This window comes from Bos indicus, chromosome 6 (assembly GCF_029378745.1).
Source record: "Bos indicus isolate NIAB-ARS_2022 breed Sahiwal x Tharparkar chromosome 6, NIAB-ARS_B.indTharparkar_mat_pri_1.0, whole genome shotgun sequence".
Taxonomy (NCBI): domain Eukaryota; kingdom Metazoa; phylum Chordata; class Mammalia; order Artiodactyla; family Bovidae; genus Bos; species Bos indicus.
Window position 1 is genome coordinate 36,598,382 of NC_091765.1, and position 26,824 is coordinate 36,625,205.

Genomic DNA, 26,824 nt, shown 5'->3' on the forward strand with positions numbered 1-26,824 from the left:
GTTTTTTAGCTGCTTATTCAATTTATTTTGGGCTTGTAGTCCTGTTCATGTTTTTATTCTTAATTATTAGTTTTTTATTAAAATATAGTTGATTTCTAATAATATATTACTCCAGGTATATAGTATAGTAATTCAAAAGTTGTGTAGATTGTATTCCATCCATAAAGTTATTATAAAATGTTGGCTATATTCCTTGTGCTGAAGAATATGTCCTTGTAGTATATTTATTTTATATGTAGTAGTTTGTCCCTCTTAGGTTGTTTCCATGTCTTGGCTATTGTGAATAATGCTGCTATGAACATTAATGTGCATGTATCTTTTCAAATTAGTGTTTTTATTTTCTTAGGATATATACCCAGAAGTAGAATTGCTGGATCATATAGTAGTTCTATTTTTAGTTTTTTGATGTTATATTTTCTAGAAAATAGTCTATTTTAATTAATTGGCATACAAATTTTAATCTTTCCTCTTGTTTTTAAAATCTTTTTTGTAGTCTTTGTTTTATTGTAGTTATTGTATTTGTTTCCCTGACTTATCAATCTCTGTTATAATTTACGCTATATCTATTATTCTTAAGGTAAATCTTTTTTCTTAATGTTTATCACTTTTTCCTCCACAGACGTATATTTTAAATACGTTTTCTGTGATGTGATACTGAAGCTTAATGACCAGTTCTTTTAAATATATTTGCTTTACTTATTAACAGCCTCTTCTGATGTGTTGAGTGTCTTTATTACATTAGAGAATTCTTTTGGAATCATGTCATTTTCTCCCTTCCTTTTATTTTGGTAATACTTTCACAATGCCAGGACATAGTGAACCCTTAATAAATAATTAAGAACAAATCAATCAATCAATTTTTAAATTTTATATCATATAAAAGCAGTGTCGTTTGTGTGTGTGTGATTATAGAAAATTTGTGCTTGTAAAAATCTAGTAAAATTTAGCACATTTTCCTGTGGAAAGAGTTCAGTAACCACTAAACACAAATATTTCTGGAATTTAAGATTCTGGGCTTTATTTCTTTTCCTGATTTGTTCCTTTAGAGCTTTTCATCTTATAATTTCCCATCAGATTTGTGTGCCCCCATATGCTTGTACATACAGATATATGTTTATTTCACCAGATAGAAAATGTTCTATATTTTTCCATCTTCTCTATATAAGTTCTGGATGATAAAATTCTCTTTGCTTCTTTCATTATCTCGGGAAATCACTTTGCAAACCTATCTCTTCAGTGCTAAGTAGTGTAAAATTTTGAAAAGTGAATACCTTTGTTCATTTATTACTAGTTATATCTATAACTAAATCTTTTATTTTTTGCAAGCATATTCTTTATTTAGTTTCATAAATCACCACTAATCTATTGGAAGAATTCCTGGAATCTCTTTATGATTAATGACATATAGATTCAGTTATTTAGATAATATTCTCCTATGTTTTATGATATTTTTAAACATATATATGCATACATGCTAAGTTGCATACATGTTATCAAGTAAAAAATAATACAGAGTTAAATAGTCATTTTAAAAGATAATATAAATATGGTATATCTGTGTGTACCTGCATAATCTCTTAATCTAATAACTTGGCTAATGTAACCTCTATACTTAGCCTCTTTCCAGATGCTATAACCTGCTGTGACCCCAGGCCAAGGAATGGAGGGACCTCTGTGAAATGTCTCTTGACTAGCACTGCTGTGGCATGCACAGCATAGCTGGCCTGGTCTCACTGGTCCTGAGAACCCAGCTTCCTAAGTCTGGGTCTAGAAACTTGCTCGCTAACTTTCTACAACCAAAATGATCTCCTCTTGCATATCTGCTCTGCTTTGAGAAACAGCCTGAAGCCCATGCTCAGTTTGGACATTTCATCTTATCTCTTCTGCACTGTGTGCCTGGGATGCAAAGTTGAAAAGACTCTGTTTCTTACCTGAAGGAACTGGAGCCCAGACATATATACTAGCAACTAAATTAAGACATCACTATGCCGGACCGATTTTCTGATCTCAGATCTACATTTGAGTTCACTGTTGTATTTGGCAAACAACCAAATCGTAACCTGATTGCCATGATTGCTCATTAGCCCTAAAGATCTCACTGACCTTTTTGTTCCAGTTTCCCCTGGTTTGTCCTGTTCAATAAGTATGACCAGTCCGATCACAATCATTAGTGACAACTTTTGTAACAGCCCCATAATATTAATGACTTCATTTATAAAGTTTATTTCTCCCTCCTGTCACAGTCCAATGCAGCCAGAGGAGGATTTATAGGTAGAAAATGCCCAAACAGTGATTCAGGTCTCAGGCTGCTTCCATCTTTCAACTATGTCATCTAAAAAGTGACTTCTAATCTCAGGAGTGGAGAAGGCAATGGCACCCCACTCTAGTACTCTTGCCTGGAAAATCCCATGGACAGAGGAGCCTGGTAGGCTGCAGTCCATGGGGTCACTAAGAGTCGGACACGACTGAGTGACTTCACTTTCACTTTTCATTTTCATGCATTGGAGAAGGAAATGGCAACCCACTCCAGTGTTCTTGCCTGGAGAATCCCAGGGATGGGGGAGCCTGGTGGGCTGTCATCTCTGGGGTCGCACAGAGTCAGACATGACTGAAGCGACTTAGCAGCAATCTCAGAAGTGAAAAAGAAAAAAAAAGTGTGTGCAGAGTTCATAGATACTTAACTGCCTTAGCAACAGAAGCTACTCTTGTCCCTTTTGCTCACATTCCAGAATTCAGTAACATTTGTGGGAGTCTGTCAATGTAGTTTTCCAGTGTGCCCAGGAAAAGGAAGATGAACTAGGAATTGATGAGTACATAACATTGTTCTTGGTACAGCCTGCCCTTCTGTTTGCCAAATACATTTTTTTCCATTTCTCTTACCCTGTAGAAAACACACTCAGTCCTTCTGTATGGATGAAAACCCAAAGAACCAGCCAGTCATTACAACCAACTCAATCTCCAAAATATCTAGGAGACACATCAATGCTCCATCAGGTCTAGACATGGTTCTCCTTATTCTGAGACTCTGTGAAATTAAAAGACAAATTGTCCATCCTCCACACACATCCATCCCATGTACAAACAGTACTGTTTGTACTACACAGTCCCACTCTCACTCCAGGACACACACATACACGTGCACAGAAGTCATGGAGGCACTTTCTGTGAGGAATTGCATTTCCTTTTTCTCTCTGAAAGCTGCCTTCACCTTTTAGAATTTCCTCCTTGGCATTACTCCCTTGTCAGTGAGTGCAGTGATTATATCTTCCTTAAACTACAGCTTGCCTGCTGTTCGTGGAAGTTTGGTGTCTCAGGAATTGTTTTACGTCTTGCACAGCGAAGACTTCTTTAGTTTGGCCTGATATTGTTTTGTGGTAATGGTAGTGGTTTGTTGATTCTTTTGTGGTGGTGTGAGGCAAGGTTTATAGTAAACTCCTTCCAAATGTGAAAACATGATTAACATCCAATCTGTTTGCTTTCAGTCATTTCCATGAGGCAGTTAAAATCCTCAAAGTATGTTGTTTTCTCCTCTGCCTTCAAAGCTCATTGGAATTCCTCCTTAGAAGAAATTAACCAGAATCCTACTGGCAAGGGATTCTGGGAAATGCAGTTTCCTTTCTTTACACCCCATGCCATACACAGCTGTCTTATAAAATCACATGAAATTATGTTTCAAATAAGTACCATGGACTATCTGCAATTAAATTGATTCCAGTTGACTTTGTGGAAGAAATAGAGGTTAAGTCAAATTTTTGTGTAACAGAAAGAGGGTTTTAGAATGGTAACAAAAAAGGCACATGTATGAACAAAAAGATAATAATTATTAGAGGGTTGGGGATTTGTTTTAGCCATGTTTGATGACAAGAGGAGAGTGAGATGACTTTAAAAATAAACAGATCTTTGGCTGTGGACGTTACAGAAGCAACTCTGTCACTCAACAGCAGTGTGGCCTGAGGCACATTACAGAAGATTTTACAACCTCAGTATCCTAACTGATAAAAGATAATAACGTATAATAATCATCTTATAGATGTCACTTTTTGAGTATTTACTGTTTGCTGTTGCTAAGTCACTTTAGTAGTGTCCGACTCCTTGTGACCCCATGGACTGTAGCCTGCCAAGCTTCTCTGTCCATGGTGTTTTCCAGGCAAGAATACTGGAGTGGGTTGCAATTTCCTCCTCTGGGGCATCTTCCCAACCCAGGGATCGAACCAGCGTCTCTTAGTTCTCCTGAATTGGCATGCAGATTCTTTACCACTAGAGCCACCTGGGAACTGTTTGCTAGACACTGTGAAAAATACTTCTGATACTACTTTATTAAACCTTCATGACACTATAAGATAGAAATTACCTTTATCAATCTATATTGCCTAGGTTACACTTCAGTAATAAAGCAATCGCATAATCCTAGTGGCTTACACCTACATTTGTTTCTTGCTCATGCCACCTGTCCAATTTAGATTGACAAGTGGGCTCTGTTTATTCTGGTTGCTTGAGGATCTTTTCTGACAAGAGTTCAGTTCAGTCACTCAGTCTTGTCCTACTCTTTGCGACCCCATGAATCACAGCACGCCAGGCCTCCCTGTCCATCACCAACTCCCAGAGTTCACTCAAACTCATGTCCATTGAGTCGGTGATGCCATCCAGCCATTTCATCCTCTGTTGAACCTTTCTCCTCCTGCCCCCAATCCCTCCCAGCATCAGAGTCTTTTCCAATGAATCAACTCTTCGCATGAGGTGGCCAAAGTACTGGATTTTCAGCTTCAGCATCAGTCCTTCCAAAGAAATCCCAGGGCTGATCTCCTTCAGAATGGACTGGTTGGATCTCCTTGCAGTCCAAGGGACTCTCAAGAGTCTTCTCCAACACCACAGTTCAAAAGCATCAATTCTTCGGTGCTCAGCTTTCTTCACAGTCCAACTCTCACATCCATACATGACCACTGGAAAAACCATAGCCTTGACTAGATGGACTTTTGTTGGCAAAGCAATGTCTCTGCTTTTCAATATGCTATCTAGGTTGATCATAACTTTCTTTCCAAGGAGTAAGCATCTTTTAATTTCATGGCTGCAGTCACCATCTGCAGTGATTTTGGAGCCCCGAAAAATAAAGTCTGCCACTGTTTCTACTGTTTCCCCATCTATCTGCCATGAAGTGATGGGACCAGATGCCATGATCTTCGTTTTCTGAATCTTGAGCTTTAAGCCAACTTTTTCACTCTCCTCTTTCACTTTCATTAAGAGGCTTTTTAGTTCCTCTTCACTTTCTTCCATAAGGGTGGTATCATCTGCATATCTGAGGTTATTGATATTTCTCCCTGCAATCTTGATTCCAGCTTGTGCTTCTTCCAGTCCAGTGTTTCTCATGATGTACTCTGCATAGAAGTTAAATAAGCAGGGTGACAATATACAGCCTTGACATACTCCTTTCCCAATTTGGAACCAGTCTGTTGTTCCATGTCCAGTTCTAAGAGTGAAGTTAAGTCACTCAGTCATGTCCAACTCTTTGCGACCCCATGGACTGTAGCCTACCAGACTCCTCCATCCATGGGATTTTCCAGGCAAGAATACTGGAGTGGGTTGCCATTTCCTTCTCCACCCATCTCAAATGTGGCCATTGTGTTGCCAGAGGAAAAAGAGTTCTGTGGGATCTTGCATTGACAGTTAAATGCCTTGCATGCATGCAGGCTAAGTCACTTTAGTTGTGTCCGACTCTTTGCAACCCCATGGACTGTAGCCTGCCAGTCTCCTCTGTCCTTGACTCAAAAATAATTTCTTCACTTCTGGTCATAACTCATTTAGCCGGAACTAATCATATTGCATCACCCACCCACAATGAAAACAGGAAATACAACTCTATTATGTGCTTGGAAGAAACTTTAACAGTACTTACCAATATCTTCATTTTTCTTCTTTCTTTATAGATGAAGGACTTCCCTATAGCTCAGACAGCCAAAAAATCTGCCTGCAATGCAGGATACCTGGGTTCAGTCCCTGGATCAGAAAAAACTTCTGGAGAAGGAAATGGCAGTCCACTCCAGTATTCTTGCCTGGAGAATCCCATGGACAGAGGAGATTGGCAGGCAGTTGGTGGGATGGAAAAGAGTTGGATACGAGTAAGTGACCAACGCTTCTACTGCTAGTTTAATAGTACTTACCAATACCTTCATTTTTCTTCTTCCCTTATACATGAGAAAATGGAAGCTTAAGAGAAGCTAGTTAATTTTCCTAAGGTTATATGGATAATAAGGGCCAGATATATTTGAACCTAGAGATCAAACTCTTTACCCTCATAGCACCTCTCCCATTTCTGTAGTCCTACATGGTGTATTGCATTATTCTGCCTCCATGACAGAGAAGTTGTGAGAATTAAAGTTCACTAAGTAATTGATGTACTGCCTAGGACATGGAGTGAGCATGCAGGGCCTTTTTTCTTCATTTTTAAAAAATTTATTTAACCATAACTTAGAGTCCTTCTTAGGTGTAAAAGCTCTGAACTGTTTTGTAGTGACTTTATTTTCTCCATGATGACAACAGCCCTTCTTAGTTATCCACATTGGACATGTCTGTGTAAAGGTGTCCTGTTGCACATGACTTCATATTCTCATCAGGCATCCTGAAAACCACTCTATATGTCAACTAAACTTTTAGGATACAGGACTTTCTCAGGCTGTCCTACCAAACTCTCAATGTAATAAGATAATTCTCAATGTAAAGATAGGCTTTAGAGGGGTATCCTAGGAATCCAACAACCTTACCAGTACTGTGGATATTGCTATGGAAAATTACAGGGTAAGTTTCATATTAGGCCACAAAGTTTGGACTTTTTCCTCAATGTGATAAATATTTATTTACTGTTGCACACTATCAGATGTAGCTGTAAAATGTACTTGTTTGTTAAGGCCTCTCATACCCAGAATTTATAGGCATTGAATAACTATAAATGCTAAAGAAGTTTCTTAAAACCATCACTAGATACTACCTCAGTTCTTATAATCCTGTCATTAGCTTTACCTACTTATTATATTGAAAAATCAATATTGAATGTTTGTTTGCTTTGCCTCTTAAAATTTTTATGGAATGAATATTAAATAAGAGAACAAAATTCTATCTGTGGAATATAACTCAACTCCTTTAAACTGATTAATTGAAGCAACTTTACTTCCTATTTTGATATATATGGTACATTGGCAATAAAATGAATTACTCTTCTGCCCACAAAATAAAAAAAATTACTGGTGTAGTGATAGTGATACTAGTATAGAGCTTTCTGTTTCCAAATTAAATAGGTTACTGGTTTCATAAACAATCTTTTTATGGGAATAGAACTTTTCTTAAAAGTTCCACATTGAATCACCTTAAATATATCTCCATCCCACAGTGTGTCAGGAAGTGTTCAAAAAGAAAAAAAAAAAAAATCTACTCAACTAAGTAAACTTAAAATGAGCACCACTATTGAACTCACTGGGAGGGAACATGTTCAGGGAGGGATGCAATTAGGGAGTAAGATTCAAGTGAAAGTAGAGGTGAACTGAAGACCCTGAATAGGAGAAGGTACTCATAAATTTAACCTTATTAAGCCAATAGTGGGGAGCCACTGAAGATTTCTTTTGTTAATTTCATCGTAAAAGGAAAATTACATTGAAAAAGACAGTAAAGGAAAATAGCAAAAATCTAGCTCCTCCCTTTCTACTTCTATTAATATAATCACTATTAGAATTTTAGTAAATAATTTTTGTGTCTTTTCCTACATATATGTGAATGGATTTGAAAAATATATAAGCAATTTTATTTTCTACTATTTTCCCTTAATATATTTTATAAGCATTTTTCTTTGTTAGTACAGACTTCATAATAACAGTGATAATCATTCTCACATTATTTTATTTCAGGTTTTCGGTGATTATAAATACTGTGAGTTAAACACTTTCCAGCATAAAGTTTATTTCTTAGCAAGAATTATGTCTTCAGGATAGATTGCTAAAAGTGGATTTACCAGTTCAAAAGATAAAAATATTTTTATGGCCCTTAAAACCTATTGCTAAGTTAAATTTTTACTAAAGAGTTATAAAAATTTACACAGCTACTGGAAAATATGAGAGTGCCAATTGCATACATCCTCATCAGCATTAGGTATTATGACTTAATTTTTGTTTATGAGCCAAAAGAACTAAAACTAAGACTTTGTTCTAAATTGCTTACTTCATATATTGCTAATGAAATTCCATGTATTTCCGCTTGTGTGCATGCAAAGTGGCTTCAGTCACGTATGACTGTTTGCAATGGTGTGGACCGTAGCTTGACAGGTTCCTCTGTCCATGGGATTCTTCAGGCAAGAATACTGGAGTGGATTTCCATGGCCTCCTCCAGTGGATCTTCTTGACCCAGGGATCAAACTTGTGTCTCTTATGTCTGCTGCATTGGCAGACGGGTTCTTTACCACTAGTGCCACCTGGGAAGCCCATATTTCTGTATACAGGCTTACTGTTGTTTACATTTCCTCTTTTGATATCTTTCATTTCAACGTACTTATCCATTTAGCTCTCAGTTGCAATCTTGGTGTCTTTCTTAAGAAGCTATGAGAATTAATTGTATATTAAAAATATTAGCAGTGAAGTTTCCTGATAAAAGAAGTGAGGGGACCAGACATAAGTGTATATTAAGATTAATCTGCATATGGTCTACTGAATAGATTTTAGAACAGAATCACCAGTGAGAAAAATTCTGTATTACAATATTTTTTAAAATGATGCTGGTCTGACACTAGGCAGAGTTGTTTTTTATTCTCCCATTTCATTCATATTACAGTATGATAATGCTATACTTTTCAAACTATTTTCCCCTTTAAATTTTCATCATTACAGTAAATTTTCATGACATAAATGTTACCTGTTCTTAGGGAAGAAAGAAGCATAGTTTCTTTAGATAGTTTCTTTAGATCACAAGCTCAGGATGGAAGCATAAATTTATACTGCCAAAGTCTCAGTTTAATCTTGAGTTCTGAAAATTGGCATAATCAGAGAGAATGTAAATACATGAATTATGCATATTATTGCAAGTAGTTCTATTTTATCTTGGCCCATAGTGATTTTGCTTACGTATTCTGAATTTTGCTCACCTTCTGAGGTTAGTCCCTTTGGTCATTTCATGCTGAGTCATGTCTATTTTGATTATTGCTTCTCTTTGTCTTATCAGACATTTAGCCTCTATTGTTGTGGTTTGCATCATTTACTTTATTTCTTCAAAATAATAATTGTCTACATTATGACAGACACTGAACTAGAAGATAAGCACTTAGATTTTAACTTGGTAGTGGAGTTTTCAATCCAGTGAGGAACAGAGACTAACTCTCAAATATTTAGTTGCAAATTAAATGAATTGCTAGGAAGGACAGTAGCATGCACTGACAGCCTGTAACAGTGGTGCCTGTTTTAAAGGGATGCATCCAGGGAAGAACTCTTAAGGGAGGTTACATTTCATCTGAGACCAAATAGGAGTGAAAGTAGGTGAGGAAAGAAGGGAGGTTGGGGGTAGAGAATTTTTAAACATTGTAGCAACATGTGGCAAGGGAGGACCTAAGGAGAGACAGTTGAAGCAAGGCTGCTTGCTGGGAGGCTGAAGTCCACTGAGAGCAGCAGAGAGCACCTTCACCTGAGGCTGAAGAAGGGTTTTGTAGGCTGTTGAGAATTGGGGCATTTTGCCAAGACAAAATGAGAAACCATTGGAGTGTGACAGTCACTCAGTCGTGTCTGACCCCATGAACTGTATATGTAGCCTGCCAGGCTCCTCTGTCCACGGAGTTCTCCAAGCAAGAATGCTAGAGTGGATTGCCGTTTCCTATTTCAGGGGATTATCCTGACCCAGGGATTGGACCTGGGGTCTCCCACATTGCAGGCAGATTCTTTACTGTCTGAGTCACAAGAGAAGCTTTAGATAAAGAAAACTGCAACAACATTTATGTTTAGAAAATATAAATCTAGTTCCTATGTGGTGAATAAAGGCAGGAGAGAGCAAAAATGAAAGTAGGAAAATCAGTCGGGCAGCAGTTGCAGTTATTGGAGCAATAATGTATGGAAGCCTGGAATGGATAGAGATGAGGAAGGCAGACTTAGTTGGGATCTTTATTAATGACCTCACTAGAACTGGGTGATGGATTTGGTGTGAGAGGTGAAGGAAAGGCAATTGGCAAAGATGGCTCTCAGGTCTGGGGAACCAGCTGGCTGGAGACCATGTACCTGATGGTTTGAACCCCAGATCTGCTGCATGCTCTGCAAGCTTTCTGCTTTAGCATCTCCAGCTTCCAAATAGATTGTGGTTGGATATAGGTTTGGAGCTCAGGAGAGGTCTGAACAAAGGTACAAGATTAAGATTCATTAGCATGTTTTTGGAATATGGTGCATACATGAGGTGTCAAAATCTTCCCTCTATAATAATATGAAAACTAAGGAAAGCCTAGTGTAGTAAATTTTAAAATGTATTCTTTGCTTAAAATGTCAACACTGCTCTGCCTGTATTGAAGTCATCGAGAAATTGTGTAGGTACCGAGTAACCAAGATAGAACTTGTATTGTAAGAGGGTGTGTTGCAGAGGGAACAGCACGTACAAAGGGAAGGAGATAGCATGAATGTTTACAGTCTTGCAGTTTAGAGGATATAGTGTGTCTAGGGAAGTGGCAGGAGATGGATGTGCAGAAATAGTCTGCTGCAATTTATATGATGTCAGAGAGTTTGGATTATAGACTATAGGAAGCAGAAAGCCATAGAACAGTTTTTGTCGGGGAATAAGATCAGGTCAACAGAAAGAATTAAAAAGGAGGAGACTCATGAGGAAGCTACAAGTCCAAATGAGAACTGGGAAGGGCCTGACTAATGTGATAGGTAGGGAAGGAAAGTAAATAGATAAAAAGCCTCAGGACTTGGTACAAGGCAAGGAAACAGAGGAATGCCTTCCAGATGGACATTTTCTTCCAGATGGACATTTCAAATGGACATTTTATGCCTTAATCAAGGTGAGAACTAGAAGAAAAGGAACTTACTTGAGGGCTGGGAAGCTGATGAGTTTAGTTTGGGTCTTGTAGAGTTGTGGCTATTTGGGGAAAATGTAGAGGGGTTCTCTCATAAAATGCTAAGACTAACAAAAACATATTTTGACTGAACATTCATACAGACTTTGACAGGGCAGATACGAGCATAACATCATGTTTATTGATTAGGCCTTAGCAAAAAATTAAAAGACTGCCTGTGAATCATTTTTTCAAGATCAGGAAATGGAGATAAGACAACCAATTTGGTGTTGACAATTTTAATATACCTGGCAAAATCTATCTTACCTTCTATGTTTGGAAATTTTGAAGTGATTCTTGGTACAATAAAATGTAATTATATTCCTTAAAGTTTCAAAAAGTTGGTTTTCAAGAAAATCTCCATTTTGTGTTGTCCATTGAGAATCAGTTTTCTTTTCGGTTAACTGTTATGGTTTGCTTTTCACCTATAGACCCATAATATTGATGGGTAAAGATTAGTAGATAGCTTATTTTGTTTTTAACATTTTGTCACATCTACTTTCTCTCTCCTTTTTGAAAATAATTTTCAGACATCATGTTTTCAACATATATCTCATAAAAACCAAGGACATCTTAATTCCATTATTGCACTGAAGAAACATAACATTGATAAAATAAATATAGGATAATTTTTAGTCCTTATTCAAATTTCTTCAGTGGTACCCCAAATGACTTTAAAGTCCACCACCTGATCAAGGATCCAGCATTGAGTTTATTGTCATATATAGCATTGAAGGTGAAGGTGAAGTCACTCAGTCGTGTCCGACTCTCTGTGACCCCGTGGACTGTAGCCTACGAGGCTTCTCCATCCATGGGATTCTCCAGGCAAAAATACTGGAGTGGTTTACCATTTCCTTCTCCAGGGGATCTTCCCAACCCATGGGTCGAACCTGAGTCTCCCACATTGGAGGCAGACGCTTTAACCTCTGAGCCACCAGGGAAGCCTAGAACAGTCATCCTGCCTTTTTTTTTCTTTCATGATATTGGCATTTTTGAAATTTTTGAAAGACTCTTGAACAGTTGTCATGGGACAGAACAAAGGTGGGCAAACCAGTTCTTTGGTCAAGACCCACCACTTGTCTTTGTAAATAAAGTTGTATTGAACACAGGCATACCAGTTCACACAACAGCAAGTTGCATAGCTGCAACAGAGACTTTATAGCCTGCAAAGCCTAACATGTTTACTATCTGGGCCTGTACAGAAGAAGTTTGCCAACAGTTATTGCAGAATGTCCCGTAGTTTAGTTTTATCTCACTGTTTCTTCTTCTAGATCGAGGGTGACCTTTTTGTTGTGTGCTCTCCATTGTGTACCAGAAGCATAGAATGTCTGTTTCGTTATTTGGTGCTGAGTTTGATCACTTGGTTTAGGTGGTGTCTTGCCAGATCTCAAGTTAATCTGCCAGTTTCATGGTTGCTACTAGGAGACATGAGACTCCTAAGTTTGAGATGAAGGACACCTTCTTATTCCCTGCAGTAGCAATGTTGTTATTGTTCAGTCACTAAGTCTTGTCCAACTCTTTGTGACCCCATATGCTGCAGCACGCTAGGCTTCCTTGTTTTTCACTGTCTGACAGAGTTTGCTCAAACTCATGTCCATTGAGTCCAATGATGCCAGCATTTTTTTATGCTAGTTGCTCAAACTCCAATTCCCACACAGTGATATGAAGTGGTTCAGAGGGATGATACCTTAGCAGTTGACTGTGTTACCAGAGAAGTGTTCTGAATTTAGGGAACCTAACTCTTTTATAACAGGCAGTAAGCATGACTGCCCTTTACTCCAGAGGGAGAAGCTATCTCTGACTTCCAAGGCTTTAAGGAAACCAGCTTTTGCTCCAGATGCAAATCTTTCTAATCTTCTAAGACTGTTCATTATACAGACACCTTGAAAAGACAATTTAGAACAAAGGCAGTTAAGTGCTTTTGTTTAAGACGTGCAGGAACATGAGAGACCTATAGAGAATTCTCTCCTTGCATTACTATGTTCATTGAAATGAGAGAGAACCTTTTGTTGTAGCATTCCCAGGAAAATTCCTGAGGTTCACCGTCATAAATTACTGTGGCTGGAAAATAGGAATATACTAATTGACTCAGTCTAGGCCACATGATTCACCCCAAGCCAGGAGAGGAGTCACCTTCTTGGGAACCCCATTGCACACCAATAGAAATTGGGGACATTGGCAGAGGAGAAGCAGGGATATGAGCATTGTGGAGGCAACCCAAAGTTACTCATTCCTCATACTCTACTGAATATCACAGTTAAAATGTGAAAAAGATATGAATGTAATCTGGGGCATTTTATTATCAGCAAAGGTTAGTGTCTGAGGACGTTTTGGCCCAAAACTGTTTATTGCCCAAGTCTTTCTTCCACCACTGTAGCTGGAATAAGTATTATAAAATGCTTTGTTCAACACTGTGTACTGAATAATAGTCAGACCTTTAGCACAGTACACATGCCTTTAGCAGTGTGACTTCAGCACAGCCCTTCAGCCTCAGCTCTTGCCCCCACTTCTTTGTACTTGCTCCATGCCCAGGCACTTCAGGTTCCTTATTTTGTACCTTTGTTCCTGTTCCTATTACCCTGTGAAAGGCCTTCTCTCCTCACCACTGTCTGCCTCAGGCAGAGTTGATTGTGTGCCCTGTATATATTCTCAAATAATATTGCATATATTATACATCCTTTATAGCTCAGTTGGTAAAAAATCCACCTGCAGTGCAGGAGACCCTAGTTTGATTCATGGGTCAGAAAGATCCAATGGAAAAGGGATAGGCTACCGACTCCAGTATTCTTGGGCTTCCCTTGTGGCTCAGCTGGTAAAAAAATCTGCCTGCAATGCAGGAGACCTGTATTCAATCCCTAGGTTGGGAAGATCCCCTGGAGAAGGGAAAAGCTACCCACTCCAGTATTCTGGCCTGGAGAATTCCATGGACTATATAGTTCATGGGGTTGCAAAGAGTCGGACACGACTGAGAGACCTTCGCTTCACTTCACTTAACACAATTTTTTCTAACATTTATCATCGTTCATATGTATATATTCATGCAGTTATGTGATTAGCATTTGTCTTTCCTACTATACCACAAACTCCAGGGTGCAGAAATAGGTCTGATTTATTCCCCCTTATTTATTCCACCTCAGCTTACAGACGGTAAGTTGCTCAGTAAATATCTGTTACTGCTCAGTAAATATCTTATAGTAATATAAGAGGCAGGGTGGCATAATAGTTAAGATTGCTGGCTCCTTCGTGAGATTGCCAGAAATTCAAATCCTAGATTTGTCGCTTTATTAGCAAGTTTAAGTTCTCTGTATCTCAGTTCTCACCTTGATAACTTGAGAATAACAGTACCTAATTCATAGGGTTGTTTTTTAATTTAAAAAGGGGAACTATACATACTATATTATGCCTCCTATTCAGTAAACATAGCAGTTAGCTCTTACTGCAGTTATGCTCATTACTGGAGGTAGGAGTCTGTGTGTCTGTCTCCCTGCTCGATACTCTACTTCTTTAAGACAGCAGCCAGCATCACTAATGATGCCAGGACTTAGCCCGAGGCCCAGCATGCTATAATTGTTCAATAAACACTCACTGAATTGCATTGTTGTCAAATTTGAGGAATGCTGTCTGAGATTAAATCACTAGGTTAATTTGGTAATAGTGACATGTTGTCCCAAGTTCTGCAGTCCTTTATTGTATCTGTTAATTGTTAAAATTAATAGCTCTCACATTTCTCATTTATTATGTGCTTATTCTGTTCTCAGCGCTAATGCAATGCGAATTATCTCATTTAATTTCCATCATGTCTTAGGAGGTGTAGGTTTTCAATTATACAGATGAGGCAGTGCAGCTTTGGAAAGTAGACTTGCCCCAAATCATGCAACCAGCAACAGGAAGAAATATGTAGAATTCAAAGCCAGTTTCTTCCCCAGAAATGAATATGATGTAAAATAAAATACTTATATTTATGACAGTGAAAATGGTTTATAATGTATTGAGAATAGGTATTTTACTAAAACCAAATAACCCAGTGACGTCTTCCAGTTTGTTGCACTGAGCTGGGCCGTAATGGAGACTTCTGCCAAAAGGAAAGAAACTCCACTGACTAGATCTTGTTATTCCCAGGTGGCTTTGCGGATTAGGGTTCATTAGTTTCAGAGTTTGGCAAAAGGAGTACAAAACATTCCATCAGCTTTCCTTGTTTATAGTAAGACCTCTGTTTAAAGAAAGCTTGGACTACAAAGAGCATTTTTTTTTTTTATCCCTTTAATCATTTTTTGGCAGTCATGCTCACAACACACATTGACAAATACGTGCAGATAGAAGTTGCTGCCCTGATCACCGAAACAGCACCTTCAGAAAGAGCCTTAAATGCAATATTCTGTTCCTTTACTGTTTTTGATGTGGGAGGTGCTTTCCCTCCCCTGAAAAATGTACCTTTAATTATGAATTTATCATAAAAACACAACCAGATCGCTTGATAGTTACTGTTCACAGACATGGGAGAAAGAATTATACTAGAAGTTTCCAGAGGAGGAAGCTCATCTGTTGCTGAACAGTATGAGAAGTCTTACAACCAGGTATCCTGCAAATACGTATCTTTCCCTGGGGAGTTAGCTCTCATTTTTTTTGGAGACACCTAGGCTGGGTTGGGTTACATGCCCTCATATTTATGCATAGAAGAATAAGCTAATATTTTTTATTTATTTATTTTTCTTTTATTTATTTATTTTTTTTTTAATTTTATTTTATTTTTAAACTTTACAATATTGTATTGGTTTTGCCAAATATCGAAATGACCCGAACCCTCCTCTCTCCTCCCTCCCCATACCATCCTTCTGGGTTGTCCCAGTGCACCAGCCCCAAGCATCCAGCATCGTGCATCGAACCTGGACTGGCGATTCATTTCATATATGATATTATACGTATTTCGATGCCATTCTCCCAAATCATCCCACCCTCTCCCTCTCCCACAGAGTCCATAAGACTGTTCTATACATCAGTGTCTCTTTTGCTGTCTCGTATACAGGGTTATTGTTACCATCTTTCTAAATCCCATATATATGCGTTAGTATCCTGTATTGGTGTTTTTCTTTCTGGATTACTTCACTCTGTATAATAGGCTCCAGTTTCATCCACCTCAACTCACCCATGACATTATCAGAAGACATTTTATGTTTGATTAGTATTTTGGTGAACTCATCTGATCAGTTTTCAGAAAACGGACTACTTTTGAAAAGTAACTACTTTCTAGTACAGCCACTATGGAGAACAGTGTGGAGACTCCTTAAGAAACTGGAAATAGAACTGCCTTATGACCCAGCAATCCCACTGCTGGGCATACACACTGAGGAAACCAGAAGGGAAAGAGACACATGTACCCCAATATTCATCGCAGCACTGTTTATAATAGCCAGGACATGAAAGCAACCTAGATGCCCATCAGCAGATGAATGGATAAGAAAGCTGTGGTACATATACACAATGGAGTATTACTCAGCCATTAAAAAGAATACATTTGAATCAGTTCTAATGAGATGGATGAAACTGGAACCTATTATACAGAGTGAAGTAAGCCAGAAAGAAAAACACCAATACAGTATACTAACACATATATATGGAATTTAGAAAGATGGAAACAATAACCCTGTGTACGAGACAGCAAAAGAGACACTGATGTATAGATCAGTCTTATGGACTCTGTGGGAGAGGGAGAGGGTGGGGAGTTGGGAGAATGGCATTGAAACATGTATAATATCATGTATGAAACGAGTCACCAGTCCAGGTTCGATGCACGATACTGGATGCTTGGGGCTGGTGCACTGGGATGACCCAGAGGGAGGGTATGGGGAGGGAGGAGGGAGGAGGGTTCAGGATGGGAAACACAGGTATATCTGTGGCAGATTCATTTTGATATTTGGCAAAACTAATACAATATTGTAAAGTTTAAAAATAAAATTAAAAAAAAAAGAAAACTAAAAAAAAAAAGCTAAAAAAAAAAAAGAAAAGTAACTACTTTCTGAAAATATTACTTTTTTCCATTTAAATATAAAGAACCTGTAGGGGAAAACTGTAGTCTTAAATAGTTTATAAGTAAATCCGTCTAACTAATTCATTGGCTGTGTTTTAGGGAGGGAGAATAATCAACGAAATAGTTTATAAAATGTTTTCAGAAAGAAAATACGATATTAAACATTTATTATTTATTATAATATATTAGTATATATGTATACAATATAATATTATAAACATTAATATTATATTAAACATTTATTAATCACCTATTATATGTCAAAGTTATAGGCAGAGGAGGCAACAGTGTGAAAGACATACACTCAGGGGTCACTAAAGTAATGAGACTGACAGCAGGTAAACAATCACTTGCAACATGAGAATAAAGAAGCTAATATCTGCTTCCTTAAAATTTCAACCCTCTCTGAAATCAGCAGGCTGCTCACTTCTTGCCTACCCAGCAGCTGAACAGAGCTAGAGAAACCCACAAAACTAAGCTGATAGCTCACTTAATTTTTTTGCTGAGATTTGTTGACACATACCACTGTACTAGTTTTAGGTCTACAGCATTATGATTTGAGATACATGCTGTTTGACCCTGAACAGCACAGGGTTGAACTGCTCAGGTTCACCTGTCCATGGGTTTTTTTTTTCCCCCAGTATTTACTGCATGACCCATGGTGTGTCGAATAACTCATGCAGTACTGCAGATATAGAGGGCATATGGTAAAGTAAAACTTGAATTTTCATCAGCATCTCTAATCCTCTGTGTTTGTTGTTCAAGAGTCAGCTGTATGTGTTATGAAATGATTACCACAATAAGTTTAATTAATATCCATCATCACATATAGGTACAACTTTTTTTGTTTATTGTGATAAAAACTTTTAAAATCTACTTTTTTAGCAACATTCAAACATGCAGCACAGTATTATTAACTATTGTCAGTACGTTGTACATAAAATCCTCAGGACTTATCGTATGCCTGGAAGTTTGTATCTTTGACCACATTAATTAATTTTACCTGTTTCACCCACCTGCTTCCCCATTCCTCTGGCAACCGACAGTCTATTCTTTGTTTCTTTGGGCTTCTTTTTTTTTGTTTAGATTCCACATGTAAATGAGATCACGTAGTATTTGTCTTTCTCTGTCTAACTTATTTCACATAGTATAATGCTCTCAAGGGTTCATCCAGTTTGGTGAAAATGGCAAGATTTCCCCTTTTTCATTGTGTGTGTCTGTATCACATTTTATTTATGTGTTTATTTGTCTATGGACACTTTCACTGTTAATATTATAAGTAATGTTACAATGAACATGGATTTGAAGGTATCTTTTTGAGATAGCGACTTCATTTTCTTTGGATACAGGCTCAGCAGTGGAATTGTTAGGTCATATAGTAGTTCTGTTTTTTAGTTTCTTGAGAAACCTTCATACTGTTCTCCATAGTGGCTGTACCAATTTACATTCCCACCAACAATACACAGGGTTCCCTTTTTTCCATATCCTTGAAACTTCTTTTTTTTTTTTTTGATAATAGTCATTCTAACAGATGTGAGATGATATGTTACTTTTGATTTTGATTTGTAGTTCTCTGATGATGATTGATATTGAGCACCTTTTCATGTACCTGTTGTTGACCATCTGTCTTCTTTGGAAAAATGCAGATCCTCATTTTCTAATTGGATTTTTTTTTCTATTGAGTTGAATGAGTTCTTTATATAATTTGGATATCAACCTCTTGTCAGATACATGACCTGCAAATATTTTTCCTGTTCAGTAGGTTACTTTTTTATTTTGTTGGTATCCTATGCTATGCAGAAGCTTTTTAGACTGATGTACTCCTACTTGTCTAGTTTTTCTTGCTGTTGCCTTTGCTTTTGATGTCAAATCCAAAAAACATTTTCAAGACTAATGTTAATGTGCTTACCTCCTATTTTCTTCTAGGAGTTTTATGGTTTCAGATCTTACATTCAAGTCTTTTGATGTGTTTTGAATTTATTCTTGTGTATGGGGTAAGATAGTGGTCCAGTTTCTTTTCCATGTGTCTGCTCAGTTTTCCCAACACCACTTACTGAAGATACTATTCTTTCCCCATTGTATATTCTTCTCTCTCCTTTGTCATGAGTTAATTTTCTATTTTGTTCTGTTGATCTGAGTCTGTTTTTTATGCCAATACCATATTATTTTATTTACTGTAGCTTTGTAATGTGGCTTGAGTTCAGGAAGTACAATGCCTCCAGCTTTGTTCTTCCTTCTCAAGATGCTTTGGCTATTTTGGAGTCTTGTATGTCTTCATACATAGTTTAGGACCATTTATTCTATTCCTGTGAAAAATGAAAGTGGAATTTTTATAAGAATTGCATTGAATCTGTTTATTGTTTTGAGTATTATGTAGAACATTTTAACAATATTAATTCTTCCAACCCATGAGCATGGAGTATCTTTCTATTTATTTGTTTCTTCTTCAGTTTCTTTCATCACTGTCTTCCAGTGTTCATTGTACATGTCTTTCACTTCCTTGGTTAAATTTATACCTAGATATTTTATTCTTTTTTTTTTAATTTTATTTTATTTTTAAACTTTACATAATTGTATTAGTTTTGGAAAAACCATAGCCTTGACTAGACGGACCTTTGTTGACAAACTAATGTGTCTGCTTTTTAATATGCTGTCTAGGTTGGCCATAACTTTCCTTCAATTAGGCAAAATAAAAGTTGACATATTGTTAATAAAAGTTAACAAATCAAAAAGGAAGAACTTTTGCTTGCAAATGACATGGTCTTGTGTACAGGAAACCCTAAAGATGCCACCAAAAATAACTATTAGAACAAATGGGTTCAGTTAAAATCAGTATTCAAAAATCTGTTGTGTTTCTATAACTAATAATAAACTATCAGAAAGTGAAATTAAGAAAATAATTCCATGTATAATTGCATCTAAAGAATAAAATATCTAACTGAACCCATTTGTTCTAATAGTTATTTTTGGTGGCATCTTTAGGGTTTCCTGTACACAAGACCATGTCATTTGCAAGCAAAAGTTCTTCCTTTTTGATTTGTTAACTTTTATTAACAATATGTCAACTTTTATTTTGCCTAATTGAAGGAAAGTTATGGCCAACCTAGACAGCATATTAAAAAGCAGACACATTAGTTTGTCAACAAAGGTCCATCTAGTCAAGGCTATGGTTTTTCCATTGGTCATGTATGGATGTGAGAGTTGGACTATAAAGAAAGCTGAGCACCAAAGAATTGATGCTTTTCAACTGTGGTGTTGGAGAAGACTCTTGAGAGTCCCTTGGACTGCAAGGAGATCCAACCAGTCCATCCTAAAGGAGATCAGTCCTGGGTGTTCATTTGAAGGACTGATGTTGAAGCTGAAACCTCAATACTTTGGCCACCTGATGCAAAGAGCTGACTCATTAGAAAAGACCCTGATGCTGGGGAAAATTGAGGGCAGGAGGAGAAGGGGACAACAGAGGATAAGATGATTGGATGGCATCACCGACTCAATGGACATGGGTTTGGGTGGACTCCGGGAGTTGGTGATGGACAGGGAGGCCTGGCGTGCTGCAGTTCACGGGGTCGCAAAGAGTCAGACATGACTGAGCGACTGAACTGAACTGAATTGCTCTGGTAACACTGTGTTGAATAAAAGTCACATGCGTGGCCACATTGTCTTTTTCCTGGTCTCAGAGGAAAAGCTTTAAGCTTTTCACTGTTGAGTATCATGTTAACTGTGGCCTGATCATATATGACTTTTATTATGTTGAATTGCATTCTTTCTATACCCATTTTGTTGAGAGGGTCTTTTTTTTTTTTTCGTCTTAGGTTGAATTTTTGACAAATGCTTTTTCTTTATTGAGAATATTATGGGTTTTATCCTTCATTTTGTTAATACAGTGTTTCACATTTATTGATTTTCTGATATTGAACCATCACTGCATCCCTGGATTCAATCCCATGTGATTATAGTATGTGATCCTTTTAATGTATTTTTTAATTTAATGTATCATTGCTGATATTTTGTTGAGAGTTTTTACATGTGTGTTCATTAAGCTTCCCAGGTGGCTCAGTGGTAAAGAATCTGCATGCAATGCAGGTGACTCTAGTTTGATCCCTGGGTCAAGATGCCTCAGAGAAGGAAATGGCAAGCCTCTCCACTGTTCCTGCCTGGGAAATCCAATGGACAGAGGAGCCTGATGGGCTGCAGTCCATGGGATCACAAAACAGTTGGACACAACTTAGCAACTAAACAACAACAACAGTGTTCATTAAGGACTTATTGTTGTTCAGTTGCTCAGTCGTGTCCAACTCTGCAATCCCATGGACTGCAGCACACCAGGCTTCCTTGTCCTTCACTATTTCCTGGATTTTGCTCAAACTCATGTTACTGAATCAATGATGCCATCCAACCATCTCATGCTCTGTTTTCCCCTTCTCCTCTCGCCTTCAATCTTTCCTAGCATCAGGGTCTTTTCCAATGAATTGGCTCTTGGCATTAGATAGCCAAATTATTGGAACTTCAGCTTCAGCATCAGTCCTTCCAATGAATATTCAGGATGGATTTCCTTTGATAGACTGGTTGGATCTCCCTGAAGTTCAAGGGACTCAAGAATCTTTTCCAACACCACAGTTCAAAAGCATCAATTCTTTGGCACTCAGCCTTCTTTATGGTCCAACTCTCACATCTGTACATGACTACTGGAAAAACCATAGCTTTGACTATACTGACCTTTGTCATTAAAGTGATATATCTATCTAGGTTTGTCATAGCTTTTCTTCCAAGGAGAAGGCATCTTTTAATTTCATGGCTGCAGTAACCAGCCACAGTGATTTTGGACCCCAAGAAAATAAAGTCTGTCACTGTTTCCATTGTTTCCCCATCTATTTGCCATGAAGTGACGGGGCCAAATGCCGTGAACTTCATTTTTTGAATGTTGAGTTTTAAACCAACTTTTTCACTCTCCTCTTTCACCTTCAACAAGAGGCTCTTCAGTTCCTCTTTGTTTCCTACCATTAGGGTTGTGTTTTCTGCATATCTGAGGTTATTGATATTTCTCCCAGCAATCTTGTTTCCAGCTTGAGCTTCATCCAGCCTGGCATTTTGCATGATGTACTCTGCATATATGTTAAATTATAAATTGTAATTATCATTAAGAATATTAGCCTGTAATTTTCTTTTCTTCTAGTATCCATATCTGGTTGGTATCAGGGTTTACTGACCTATAAAATGAATCTGAAAGTGTTGGCTTCTCTCTTATTTTTTGTTAGAGTTTGAAATTTAGTATTAATTCTTTGAATGTTTAGTAGACTCCATCAGTGAAACCATCTGGTTCTGGACTTTTGTTTGTTCAGAAGATTCTGATTACTGATTCAGTCCCTTTACTAGTAACTGGTCTATTCAGAATTTGTTTCTTCAGTCTTGATTCAGTCTTGAATCAAGTCTTGGTAGATTATATGCTTCTAGGAATTTATCTGTTTCTCCTAGATTATCCAATTTGTTAGCATATAACTGTTCTTAGTAATCTATGGTCATTTGTATTTCTGTAGTATCATTTGTAACACTTCCTCCTTCACTTGTTTATTTGAATCCTCTCTCTTTTTTTCATTGTGAATCTAGCTAAAAGTTTATCTGTTTTGCTTATCTTTTCTAAAATCTAGTTCTTAGTTTCATTTTTAGTTGTCTTTTTAGCCTCTGGTTTATTTAATTCTACCCTGATCTTTGTTATTACCTTTTAACTACTAATTCTGGGCCTGATGTCTCACTTTAAATGTGTGACTACCATCCTCAAATGGGCCTTCATTTTGCTGGCAGTCCGACTGCTCTCTCCAGTCCTTTCTCTCTACTCTCTTTTAAACACTGTTGTATACCTTCTCCTTTGTCCTTAACCTACAACATCCCCCTTCTCATTGTTCACTCTCAGATGATGACCTTACTTCCATTTGAGAACATCAAGAGATAATGTCCATCAGTTCTCACCTTCATCCACTCTGCACCTGTGCCGTGCTCTCGCCTTCCTTCCACTCACAAGAGATGTGCTGTGTTTGCTTCTCTCCTAGAGCAGCCCTCCCCTGTGGATAAGATCCCATACCCTCTACCCTCTCCTCATTTCTGGGGTCATCAGGTTTTTTGTCTCTCTACCAAGTCAATCCCATTAGTGCAGAAGTATGCTGTATTTCCAAACTTAGTTGGGGGTGGGGGGCAGGGGAGGACCTTTCCTTTTGAGAGCTTCTCTGTTGGCTTAGATGGTAAAGAATCTGCCTGCAGTGCAGGAGACTGGGGTTCAATCCCTGGATCAGGAAGATCCCCTGGAGAAGGTAATGCTGGCTACCCACTGCAGTATTCTTGCTTGAAGGATCCCATGGACAGAGGAGCCCAGTGGGCTACAGTCCATGGAGTTGCAAAGAGTCAGACATGACTGAGCAACTAACACGTTCAACCTCTTTCTTGACTCCAACATGCCCCTCATCATTTAACCTTCACCCATTTGCTCTGCTATTTCTTACAATAGAAGTCCTCAATGAATTATATAAGCTTGCTGTTTCACTTCTTCTCTGTTCTCTCTGTAACCCACACTAATCAGTCCTGCTACAGAATGAAATGGTTTTGTCAAATGATGCCACTTTGCGAAAATCAGTGGCCAGTTCTTAATTTTCATCTTATTCACCGTCAGCAGCATTTGATACACTTGGTCATGCATTCTTTTTTAAAGATGTAATTTTTTGATGTATAATACAACTTTTTGAGATATAATTTGTGTACCATAATACGTGAAAGTGAAAGTCACTCAGTCGTGTCTGACTCTTTGCAACCCCATGGACTATACAGTCCATGGAATTCTCCAGGCCAGAATCCTGGAGTGGGAGTGGGTAGCCTTTCCCTTCTCCAGGGGATCTTCCCAACCCAGGGATCAAATCCAGGTCTTCTGCATTGCAGGCGGATTCTTTACCAACTGAGCTACAAGGGAAGCCCAAGAATACTGTAGTGGGTAGCCTATCCCTTCTCCAGTGGATCTTCCTGACCCAGGAATCAAACCAGGGTCTCCTGCATTGCAGGCAGATTCTTTACCAACTGAGCTAATTATAAATCTGCAATTCAATGATTTTTAATATATTCACATATCCAAGACATTTCATCACTTCATAGAGTAACCCCATAGTCATTTGCAGTCACTTCCCATCACTCAGTCCCTCGTAGCCAGTGATTTACATTTTGTCTCTCCAGATGTGTGTGTTCTGGACATTTTATATAAATGGAATAATCCAGTATATTTCCTTTGCATCTGCCTTCTTTCACTGAATGTGATGTTTTCAAGATTCATCTCTGTTACAGCATATATCATTGCTTCATCCCTTTTTACTGCTGAATAATATACTATTATATGGATATACACATTTAGCTGTCCATTCATCTGGCAATGGATATTTGAGTTGTTTCCATTCTTTGACTTTAGTGAGTAATGGTGCAATGAGCATTCACATACAAGTCTTTACGTGGACCAATGTTTTCAAATTGCTGGATTATATGGTAACTGAATTTATTCCTTCCTTGTTGAGACCCCTTTCCCTTGCCTTTCAGGACACTGATAGGTTTCCCTCTACTTTACTGTCCACTCCTTAGTCTGTCTAACCTTGGAGTGCTCTGGAGGTCAATTCTTAGTCTTCTTCCCTTCTCTATCTAGATTCAGTCTCTAGGTGATCTCTTCCAATTACTTGGTTTTTGAATACCATCTATATACAGATAATTTCCAAACATGTATTTGCAGTTCAAGCCTCTCAACTCTTAACTCCTGTATCTAACTGCCTCCATGACATCTCCACTTGTCTATCTTATGTGCATCTCAATTCTAGCATGTCTAGAGCTATAAACTCCTGATTTACCCACCAGAATCTCTACCTCCTGCTGTCTTTTCCAACTCCATGATGGCAGTTCCTTTTTTTCAATGCTAGGGCCAAAACCTTTGGAGTCATCCTTGAATCCTTCCTCCTGTCCATGGCATCAGCAAATCCTGTTGACTCCATGTCCAAAGTATGTCCAGAATCCGGTCTTCTCTCAATGTCTCCCTGATCCAATTCACAAACTTCTCAGTTACTTCCTAGCTGGTCTCCTTTAATAACTCTAACCAGCCTTTTCTTGATGTAGCAGTAAGGATCCTTTTAAAATGAAAGACCTGTTTCTTCTTTGTTCAACACTTTATCAAAGTTTTTTCCCCCTCAAGGTGAAAACCAAAGTGTCAGAAGTGCCCACAGGTCTCCATGATCTGAGCCCTCTGCTGCTTCAGTGACGGCACCTCCTGCCACTTCTCTTCTCACTCATTTGTCTTCAGCTACAGTGGCCTCCTTGCTGCTCCTCAGACTTGCAAATCATGCTTCCTCCTCAGGATCTTTGCACTGCTCTGCCTCTGAAATGCTCCACCCCAGACATTCTTCTGAGACTTTCCTTTATTTCTTTAGGTCTGTGGTCAAGACTGCCAGTGGCCTCCCAAGATCTAATCTCCTTCTCTTTCTTGGCTGGGTACACGGATGCACAGCTATAAGACCACTTTCCCTAATTTCCCTGGCAGCTGTGTGTCACCATGACTAAATTTTGGCCAATAAAAGTAAGCAGTGGGATTTCTCTCTAAGGTGGGGTGGGAGGGGGCTTACCTTTCTTTCACTCTCCCTTCATTCTCCCTTCACTCTCTCTCTATCCCACAGTGTTTGCAACACAAACCAAAGTTTCTGCCCTCATGGAACTTACATCTGCTTGGGGGAAAAGACAAAAATTAACGAAAGTAGATACACAATGTGTTTGATGGTACTGGATGCAGTGGAAATAAGTAAAGTTCATTTCAAGTCACTTAGTCGTGTCTGACTCTTTATGACTCCATGGACTGTAGCACACCAGGCTTCCCTCTCCATCACCAACTCCTGGAGCTTACTCAAACTCATGTCCATCGAGTTGGTAATGCCATCCAACCATCTCATCCTCTGTCAGCCCCTTCTCTTCCCGCCTTCAATCTTTCCCAGCATCAGTGTCTTTTCAGATGAGTCAGTTCTTCACATCAGGTGGCCAAATTGGAGTTTCAGCTTCAGCATCAGTCCTTCCAATGAATATTCAGGACTGATTTAGTAGGGTCATGTTAATAGGGAGTGGGGCATTTTGCTGTTTATTCTGTACTGTCAGAGATAGCTCCACTGATAAGGCAGAATTTGAGGAAAATCTTACATCAGTTTGGATTAGGTGGTCTTTTTTGTTGTTGTTTGTTTTTTTTTTTTACATAAAAGACCCTGATGCTGGGAAAGGTTGAAAGCAGGAAGAGAAGGGGACTGAATGACTGAACTGACTGACTGACTGAAAGAATCTGCCTGCAGTGTGGGAGACCTGGGTTCGATCCCTGGGTTGGGAAGATCCCCTGGAGGAGGGCCTGGCAACCCACTCCAGTATTCTTGTTTGGAGAATCCCCATGAACAGAGGACCCTGGAGGCTTACAGTCCATGGGGTCTCAAAGAGCTGGACATGACTGAGTGACTAAGCACACAAACCCCAAACAACCCTGACTTTAACAAGATAGAAATGTATTTCAGGACTTCCCTGGCATTCCAGTAGTTAAGACTCTGCATTCCCAATACAGGGAGCACGGTGAGTTCAGTCCCTGGTCAGGGAACTAAGATCCTGCATGCCACACAGCACAGCCAAAAGAAACAGAGCTATAAAAATATATTTCCTCCAAATGAGCAAAATCCGTAAGCCAGGCTAGGAGGGGTAATGAGGCT

General features: G+C 38.4%; 1 protein-coding gene across 9 annotated transcripts in view; it reads left to right on the forward strand.

Annotated features, from left to right (window-relative positions):
• The window catches only part of FAM13A (family with sequence similarity 13 member A), a 337,331-nt gene that overhangs the window by 171,961 nt on the left and 138,546 nt on the right, over nucleotides 1–26,824 (forward strand). For 6 of the 9 annotated variants that reach the window (XM_070790892.1, XM_070790889.1, XM_070790891.1 and 3 more), the window contains one exon: nucleotides 5,922–6,113. The exons of the other annotated variants lie outside the window; for them this stretch is intronic. In XM_070790892.1, coding sequence (XP_070646993.1) covers nucleotides 5,922–6,113 — 192 coding nt within the window. The remainder of the gene's footprint in view (nucleotides 1–5,921; nucleotides 6,114–26,824) is intronic. 9 annotated transcript variants of the gene reach the window in all.